At 46.0% G+C, this 9,950-nt stretch overlaps 1 protein-coding gene across 1 annotated transcript in view; it reads right to left on the bottom strand.

The window, feature by feature from the left end:
• Positions 1-1,778: 1,778 nt before the first annotated feature.
• The window catches only part of LOC120933389 (caseinolytic mitochondrial matrix peptidase proteolytic subunit), a 28,304-nt gene continuing 20,132 nt past the window's right edge, over positions 1,779-9,950 (bottom strand). The window contains exons 6-7 of the mRNA XM_040346589.1: positions 6,072-6,177; positions 1,779-2,105 (exon numbers count right to left, since the gene is read on the bottom strand). Coding sequence (XP_040202523.1) covers positions 1,954-2,105; positions 6,072-6,177 — 258 coding nt within the window. The 3' untranslated portion in view covers positions 1,779-1,953. The remainder of the gene's footprint in view (positions 2,106-6,071; positions 6,178-9,950) is intronic.

The raw sequence follows: 9,950 nt of genomic DNA on the forward strand, positions 1-9,950 counted from the left end.
TTGCAGATATAGGGCTGTAAAGACTTAAAAAAATTTTTTTTGGGGTGAACCTCCACTTTAACATTAGATTGAGGCTCATTTTGTGAAGGGGAATCGGGTGTTTTTTTTTTACAATCAAAGCTGTACTTACCGTTTTAGAGCTGCATCTTCTCCGCCGCTTCCGGGTATGGGCTGCGGGACTGGGCATTCCTACTTGATTGACAGGCTTCCGACAGTCGCATACATCGCGTCACGATTTTCTGAAAGTAGCCGAACGTCGGTGCGCAGGCGCCGTATAGAGCCGCACCGACGTTCGGCTTCTTTCGGCTACTCGTGACACGATGTATGCGACCGTCGGAAGCCTGTCAATCAAATAGGAACGCCCAGTCCCGCAGCCCATACCCGGAAGCGGCGGAGAAGATCGCTCTCTAAAACGGTAAGTACAGCTTCGATTTTAAAAAAACTACCCGATTCCCCTAGACAAAATGAGCATCAATCTAATGTTAAAAAAAAATTTTCGGGTGAACTCCCGCTTTAAGAATCCTGTTCATCAACCAACATGGATGTATACATTTTGGATGAATTGCCCCTTTAAAATTTCCATCTGCTATTACTACCTGGGAACTTAGAAAACATGAATTAAAAGGGTTGTAAAGGTAAAAAAAAAATTCCCTTAAATAGCTTCCTTTCCTCAGTGCAGTCCTCCTTCACTTACCTCATCCTTCCATTTTGCTTTTAAATGTCCTTATTTCTTCTGAGAAATCCTCACTTCCTGTTCTTCTGTCTGTAACTACACACAGTAATGCAAGGCTTTCTCCCTGGTGTGGAGAAAGCCTCTTGAGGGGGGAGGGGGCGAGCAGGAGTGTCAGGACACCCACTAACACACAGCTCCTTTCTCTATCTACAAAGTAGAGCGTATTCTGACCCTCCTGCTCGCCCCCTCAAGAGGCTTTCTCCACACCAGGGAGAAAGCCTCGCATTGCTGTGTGTAGTTACAGACAGAAGAACAGGAAGTGAGGATTTCTCAGAAGAAATAAGGACATTTAAAAGCAAAATGGAAGGATGAGGTAAGTGAAGGAGGACTGCACTAAGGTAAAGGAAGCCATTTAGGGATTTTTTTTTTTTTTTTTACCTTTACAACCCCTTTAAGCCTCGTACACACGATACGATTGTTGAAAGGGGATTGTCTGTTGACAGACTGTTAGTACGCTCCTTTTGACAATTGTCCAATTTTCGGCCAACAAATGTTGGATGGCAGGCTAGTAAATTTTCAGGGGAAAGAAGTTTGCCGTCTCATTTTCGTATGGCCAGTACACAAATCCGTCACACAAAAGTTTAAAGTACAAACGTGCATGCTCGGAATCAATGCTCACCAAACACGAAATTAGCAGAAGGGGCCCAAAGGGTGGCGCTTAAGAGCGGAAATTCCTTGTAGTACGTCACTACGTTCGTGTTTGTAGCATAACAATTGTGTAACGTTACTACGCAAGACAAGATCCTGGCACACGCCCTTTTGACAAAAAATTAGGCGCTCGGTTGACCAACAATCGTACCTCGTGTACAATTCGCGTGGCTGGCTCTCAATGGAGCCGGTTCACACAGGACCGGGAAGGCCACGGGCCAGATTGCAGAAGGGTCTTGTGCGTGTCTGGGTCTGGTTCAGGTTCGGGTGCGAATTGAGGCAAAAATTCGGACCTGAACCGGTGAACAGACACACGCCGGACCACAGGCACGAACCCGCGGCCGCATATATGTGAACCCAGCCTCAAGAATAGCTGATGTAGACAAGAACTGATAAATATTGGCCAAAGATTATATATATTTCTCCATGCCAGGAGGGGGCAGTATAGCATATAACAAAATACAGTCTATGAACCAGGGAATAAAACTAATACAGACAGAGAGAGAGAGAGAAAATCTGAATCTGGCTTTCTCTATGATTATGGGTCTTTTTATTTTCACAGCTTCCTTCGCCTAAGGTTTAGACGGCAGCGTCTCTTCGGGTTTCCGCACCAGTTCTGGTTCATCTTCTCCATCTTGTGGGGGGTGTACCAGGACTTTGTCAAGGATGCCAAACGTCTGAGCTTCTGTAGGGCTCATATATCGATCTCTCTCCATCACAGACTCTGCGGGAGAAAATATATTCTAGAACAGACTGTACAGCAGTGAGCTCATTATACTGTATACTGAGCCATGAAAGGGTGTATCTGGTCACTATCGGAAATGACCGTTTATCCGCATATGATGTCAGTAAGAGAAACCATTGTTTGGAAGATTATATATATATATATATTATATATACACACACACACACACACACACACACACACACACACACACACACACACACACACACACACATATATATATATATATATATATATATATATATATATATATGAGTGAGTGTATACGTGCGTGCGTGCGTGTATATATATTGGCCCAGATTCAAGAAGCAATTGCGCCTGTGTAACCATAGGTTACGCAGCGCAATTGCTTACTTGCTCCGGCGTTACGAATGCTCCTGATTCAGGAACATCGTAACGCCGACTGCAGCCTAAAATCTGCGTGGCATAAGGCTCTTATGCCACGCAGATTTTAGGCTGCATTCTTGCGTTGACCGCTAGGGGGCGCTCCCATTGTGATCAGCGTATAGTATGCAAATTGCATACTAACACCGATTCACAATTGTTGCGCGGGCCCTGCGTACGCAAGTTACGTTGTTTCCGTACGGCGTGCTTAGCGTAAGGCTGCTCCTGCTAATAGCAGGCGCAGCCAATGCTAAGGATACCCGTCGTTCCCCGCGTCGCGACGTTCGAAATTTTACGTCGTTTGCGTAAGTGAATCGTGAATGGCGCTGGACGCCATTCACGTTCACTTTGAAGCAAATGACGTCCTTGCGACGTCATTTGCCGCAATGCACGTCGGGAAAGTTTCCCGACGGAGCATGCGCTTTACGATCGGCGCGGGAACGCGCCTAATTTAAATGATTCCCGCCCCCGGCGGGATCATTTACATTGCGCGCGCTTACGCCGGGCAATTTTGCCGGCGCGCCCTCGCAATTTACGGAGCTACTGCTCCGTGAATCGAGGGCAGCGGCGCAAATTTGCGGGGGCGCAGGGCAAAATCGTTGCCCTGTGCCTCCGCAAAAAAAGAGCAAATCTCTTTGAATCTGAGCCATTATATATATATATATATATATATATATATATATATATATATATATACACATATATACATACATACATACATACATACATACATACATATACAATATACACACACACATACATACATTTTTCTCCCCCCCCTATAGGGTTTTAAGGGCTCATTCACACTTGCTTTGGCCTCTTAAGAGCAATCTGCATTGTACAGGTAGTGAGGAGGCATTGCTTTAACCTCTCAAACCCCACACTAGCACACCACAACCAAGTACATGTAGGTGCTGGGCCCCACAGAAGCCCTGTTCACTTGAAGGGGTGGCACTTGTCTGGCACTACACCTGCTGAAAGTGTCAACTAGTAGAACTCCTGCTGTGAAGCAAATACTAGCGGCGCTTTACCGCCAACGCCTGCACCGCCCCAGTGTAAAAAGGGGTCTAAAGGCTCAGTTCACCTTTCAAACCATGTCACATGCATATTTATGGGTTGTACATGCCAAATAAGTGAAAGCAGAGTTCCACCCAAAAGTGCTCATTTGTCCGTCCCCCCCCCTCCGGTGCCACAATTGGCACCTTTTGGGGGGAGGGGGGACAGGTATCTTGTTCCCACTTCCAAGAGCCACAGCCGCGGATATTGATGTCAACGCTCGGCTTCCTCCTCCTCCCCGTCGCCGGGCCAGTAGGAGAGCGGAGCCTCGCGCATGTGCAGTAGAGTTCCCGGCATGAAGCCGTAAATCTACACTGCCGGGTTCCCTTACCCGCAATGGCAGCAGTAGCACCTGACAGCTGATGGCGACATCACTGGACTACAGGACTGGTAAGTGTCCTATTATTAGGCCCCTTTCACGCGGTCGGACCGTTGAGGTCCGCCTGTCATATTTGTCGGCGGACCTGAACGCCCGCTCCATACTTCTCTATGGGATGTCAGAGGAGACGTGTCCACTGACATCCGACCCGATCCGCTAAAATCAGAAGGATGGCGATACGTCGTCATCTGTTCATGGCGGATCTGATGAAAATGGACATGCTGTTCGTTTTCATCAGATCTCTCCATAGGAGACAGCGGTGCTGCACAAGCCCCTCCCCCTCAGTGAGCAGAGAGGGACTTGTCATCCGCTGGCTCAGCGGAGATCCACGCAGAGATCTCCCGCTGAGCTGGCGGACTCCACCTAGTTTGAAAGGGGCCTTAAAAGCCAGCAGCTGCAGTATAGGTAGCTGCGGGCTTTTAATTTTTTGCAGCGGTGGGCGGAGCTCTGCTTTAACTTTGTTTTAAAAGCAGCGCAGCACCATTTATTAACCGTTTTAACATGTTTAACTGCTTGCCGACTGCCCACCGTCATATTACGGCAGCAAGTCGGCTCTCCTGCGCGAGAGCCCGTAGCTCTACGTCGGCTCTCGCGTAGGCCACTAGGGGCGGTGGCCCCCCGCTCCCGTGCGCATGCCTGATCGCCGCCGGGCACCCGCGATTGCTCATTACAGAGCGGGGACCGGGAGCTGTGTGTGTAAGGTCCTGTCAGGGGAGAATTGCCTGACCGTCTGTTCATACAATGTATGAACAGCGATCAGTGATTTCCCCTAGTGAGGCCACCCCCCTACAGTTAGAACACACCCAGGGGACCCCTTCCCCGCCCCCTAGTGTTAACCCCTTCACTGCCAGTGGCATTTTTATAGTAATCCAATGCATTTTTATAGCACTGATCGCTATAAAAATGCCAATGGTCCCAAAAATGTGTCAAAATTGGCCGCCATAATGTCGCAGTACCGAAAAAAAAAAAAACGCTGATCGCCGCCATTACTAGTAAAAAAAAATATTATTAAAAATGCCATAAAAATACCCCCCATTTTGTAAACGCTATAACATTTGCGCAAACCAATCAATAAACGCTTATTGCGATTTTTTTTACGAAAAATATGTAGAAGAATACGTATCGGCCTAAACTGAGGAAAAAAATAAGTTTTTTTATATATTTTTGGGGGATATTTATTATAGCAAAAAGTAAAAAATATTATTTTTTTTCAAAATTGCCGCTCTATTTTTGTTTATAGCGCAAAAACTAAAAACCCCATAGGTGATCAAATACCACCAAAAGAAAGCTCTATTTGTGGGAAAAAAAGGACGCCAATTTTGTTTGGGAGCCACGTCGCACAACCGCGCAATTGTCAGCTAAAGCGACGCAGTGCCGAATCGCAAAAAGTGCTCTGGTCTTTGGGCAGCAATATGGTCCGGGGGTTAAGTGGTTAACATGTCACAATCCCCCACCCCTCCACGCTTCCCTAAATCCTGGAGTACGTCTCCTCACAGCGTTCTTTATTATTTTAAATTTGGCACAATTGTGCTTGACTGCCCCCACCCCCCCTTCAGACGTGGCATCCATTCACCGGGATCTGTGAATGGAGGACTACAAGTCCCATGTTCCACTACAGCAGAGGCACTCACAGATCTCAATGGAGTATAGGTGCAGTGACATCATGGCACTTGTAGTCCATTGTTTACTTCCTCTAATCCCATAAGAGAAGGTCCGCATACCTCTGTACAGACCTAGAGCCCGGAGTCTACAGAGGCCTGTGTATTGCACCCGCTATGCATGGACTGGGGCTGCAATGCTCTTCGGGCTCCACTGTGCCTTTAACATTGTACACATAGGGCCAACATGGAGCCTCTGACCTGGAGTGAGTATAATTACAAGTTAAGATTTCCCCAAGAAATTGATGTCAGCGCACCTTATAATTAACAGGCACAATCCGGGAGAGCCTAATGTCACCTCTGTCTTTGTTTGCGTTACGGAAATTCTGGAGCACGAGAAAAACCAAAGAGGAAAAACAATCCAAAGTCTCCAATTGATCGCTGTCATTCACACCACTATTATCTCTCTGCTATAGTATTTAGACCTAAGCCCCCTGCCTAGTATATGGACACCGAGTATCGACTCACCAATCACAGATAGCGGTTGCTTTGTATGTTTGGCGTAAATTTCATTGATCTGCCTTTTCAGTTTTAGGATTTCCTCAGCTTGTATGGCGATATCTGTGGCCTGACCCTAAGAATGATACAAAAGCAATCAGCATCATAAAACTCAATAGGATACAATGCAAAACCTCTACGAAGAAACTATAGCTCATCCAATAATTTATATCTGTATATTAAAACTTAACCTAAAACTTGATGCGACTCTGTTGCTTGTAAAACGACGCTTTACAAGAGGCCAGCCCGAAAAGAAAAGGACCTATAATTACCCCTCCCATGATGCTGATCTCGCTGTTAGGGCCCTTTCACACTGGCGCGTTTTTCCCGCGTTTTCGCGGTAAAAATAGCGCTATTAAAACGCCCATAAAACGCTCCCCATGCCCCCTCCATTGAAATGAATTAAAAACCACTGTAAAAACGGAGCGTTAAAAACGCGGTAAAACACCATGATTTCACCGCGTTTTAGCGCGTTTTTAATTCATTTCAATGGAGAGGGGCATGGGGAGCGTTTTAATAGCGCTATTTTTACCGCAAAAACACGGCAAAAACGCACCAGTGTGAAAGGGCCCTTATGGTAAGATGCACCGGCTCAAAAATCATTGGCATTGGACACATCTGGGTGTGTCAAATGACTACTCCCCCCCTCTGCTCACTATGGTTCCTTCCACTGGATCCTCTGTCCCTACTGATGTAGCAGTCAGTGGAAGATACTACAGCGCATGGCAGGGGACCAGGCAACTATCAGACCTGGAAGTACGTTCAAAGCAGACGTTTTTTGGCCATCGTAGCACTTGAAGTCAGTGGGAATTAGTGGTGCAAGACAGGTAAGTATAAGTCCTAGCTTTGTAGGTTGGACTTTTCTTAAAGTGACTGGGGTAGATTCAGAAAGCAATTGCGTCTGCGTATCCATAGATACGCAGCGTAATTGCTTAGTTGCGCCGGCGTATCTACTTCTCCTGATTCAGAAAGCTATATACGCCGGCTTAAGCCAAAGATACGAATGGCATAAGTCTCTTATGCCTTGGTATCTTAGGCTGCATTCTTGCAGTGGCCGCTAGGTGGCGCTCCGGTAGTTTTCAGCGTAGAGTATGCAAATTGCATACTTACGCTGATTCAAACGTACGCGCGCCCGGCGTTCGAGTTTTACGTCGTTTGCGTACGGCGCTTCCGTCGTAAAGCTGCTCCTGCCATTAGGAGGCGCAGCCAATGCCAAGTATGGACGTCGTTCCCGCGCCACGTTTTTTCGAAATTTGCGTCGTTTGCGTAAGTGGATCGTGAATGGCGCTGGACGCAATTTACGTTCCCGTCGAAGCAAATGACGTCCTTGCGACGTCATTTACCGCAATGCACGTCGGGAAAGTTTCCCGACGGAGCATGCGCACTACGTTCGGCCCCGTAGGGGGCGTGGATCATTTAAATTACGCGCGCTTACGCCGGCCTTTTTTACGAAACGCCTCCGCAAATTACGGAGCAAATGCTTCGTGAATGAAGCGTAGCGCAAGTAATTTACGGAGGCGTAGCGTAAAAACTAAACGCTGCGCCGCCGCAACAGTGCGCGGACCTAGCTGAATCTACCCCGTTGTAAATGCAGTTTTTTTTATCTTACTGCATTCAATGCAGCAAGATAAAAAAAAAAAAACTTCTGTGTGCAGCAGCCCCCCCCCCAATACTTACCTGAGCCTCATCTCGATCCAGCGATGTTGCACAAGAGGCTCGGCTGTCCGGGATGCTCCCTCCTTATTGGCTGAATCAAGAGAAAGGGGATCTGCTGCACCAGGTGTATGCAATTGATAATGGGGAGGGTAGTGCTGCGCTAATCAGTGGTGAATGGATAGGTGAATAAGCAGGTGGGGGAAGGGAATGAAAATTTGTATAAATGAAATGAGGAGCAATATAGCCCAAATGGCATCAGCATAAAAATAAATATAAAATGATCAGTGAACAATAACAGTACTGGTGCAAATCATATGACTCCACAGGTTCCTCTTAATGTGATGAAATACACTATAAATAAAGTGATAAGTGGTGCAACAAATTCCCAAGTAACTGTGCTAGGTGACACTCCTATACTGGTGATAAACAATCCATCAACAGGGCTTGAAGAATATCAGCAAAAAATAAATATAAATAAAGTTTCAAAAGTCCAAGAAGCAAAAGTGCAAGTGTGGGTCTGCAATATGAAGTGGAATGGGAATGGGTATCCAGTGATCCTTTTAGGGTAAGTAAGGATGTCCCCTTACCTTACTGCTGTAAGGTAACAGCATATAGATCCAACCACATTAGATGGTTCACTCGATGGGCTCTGATCCAACAACGGCAGGTCCTCCTTGGAGTTCTCGTCCCAGATTGGTCAGTTTCTCGCCCCAAAGAAATAAAGCATCGATGGTGTGATACCGTTTTAAAATTTTAATTCTCAGAGATAATAGACAGGGGTACTCACATAATCTAAAATACAATTGAGCATGTAAAAAGAGGGGCAATCTGTCGCCAACGTCACCTCCGATACCTCTCAGTGGACTCATGCGCATTCGTCACTATCATGTGACTTCCTCAGGAAGTCACATGATAGTGACGACAGATTGCCCCTCTTTTTACATGCTCAATTGTATTTTAGATTATGTGAGTACCCCTGTCTATTATCTCTGAGAATTAAAATTTTAAAACGGTATCACACCATCGATGCTTTATTTCTTTGGGGCGAGAAACTGACCAATCTGGGACGAGAACTCCAAGGAGGACCTGCCGTTGTTGGATCAGAGCCCATCGAGAGAACCATCTAATGTGGTTGGATCTATATGCTGTTACCTTACAGCAGTAAGGTAAGGGGACATCCTTACTTACCCTAAAAGGATCAGTGGATACCCATTCCCCTTCCACTTCATATTGCGGACCCACACTTGCACTTTTGCTTCTTGGACTTTTGAAACTTTATTTATATTTATTTTTTGCTGATATTCTTCAAGCCCTGTTGATGGATTGTTTATCACCAGTATAGGAGTGTCACCTAGCACAGTTACTTGGGAATTTTTTGCACCACTTATCACTTTATTTATAGTGTATTTCATCACATTAAGAGGAACCTGTGGAGTCATATGATTTGCACCAGTACTGTTATTGTTCACTGATCATTTTATATTTATTTTTATGCTGATGCCATTTGGGCTATATTGCTCCTCATTTCATTTATACAAATTTTCATTCCCTTCCCCCACCTGCTTATTCACCTATCCATTCACCACTGATTAGCGCAGCACTACCCTCCCCATTATCAATTGCTTATGGTTTGATACACCTTTCAGTGCCGCAGCTGTACCTCCACTTCTCCTCACTTCCATTCCCCCCCCCCCTTTTTCTTTCTTCCCCTCCTTTGATAAGCGCGGTAATATCCATTTTTTCAAGGTGTATGCAATACCTCTTATTGGAACCAAGTAAGAGTGCTAGCACCAGCCCGCTTCCGTGCAAACTTGAGAAAAAGAAGAAATGGCTGCACATCCAAAAGGTTCCAAATCAAAAATACCTTTTATTGAAAAATGACCAGGATACACCAAGGATACCAAAGACTCAAGGGCCCGGATTCAGAAAGGAGTTACGTCGGCGTATCTCCAGAAACGCCGTCGTAACTCCGAATGCGGGCCGTCGCATCTCGGCGCGTGATTCATAGAATTAGATACGCCTCAATGTTGCCTAGATACGAGCGGCGTAAGTCTCCTACGCCGTCATATCTTTTTTTATTATAACTTATTTTTTTATTGTACGCCGTCGTATCTTAGGGTGCAATATAAACGCTGACCACTAGGGGCACTTCCCTAGACTTCCGCATCGAATATGGAAATTAGGTAGATACGC

Source organism: Rana temporaria, chromosome 3 (assembly GCF_905171775.1).
Source record: "Rana temporaria chromosome 3, aRanTem1.1, whole genome shotgun sequence".
Taxonomy (NCBI): domain Eukaryota; kingdom Metazoa; phylum Chordata; class Amphibia; order Anura; family Ranidae; genus Rana; species Rana temporaria.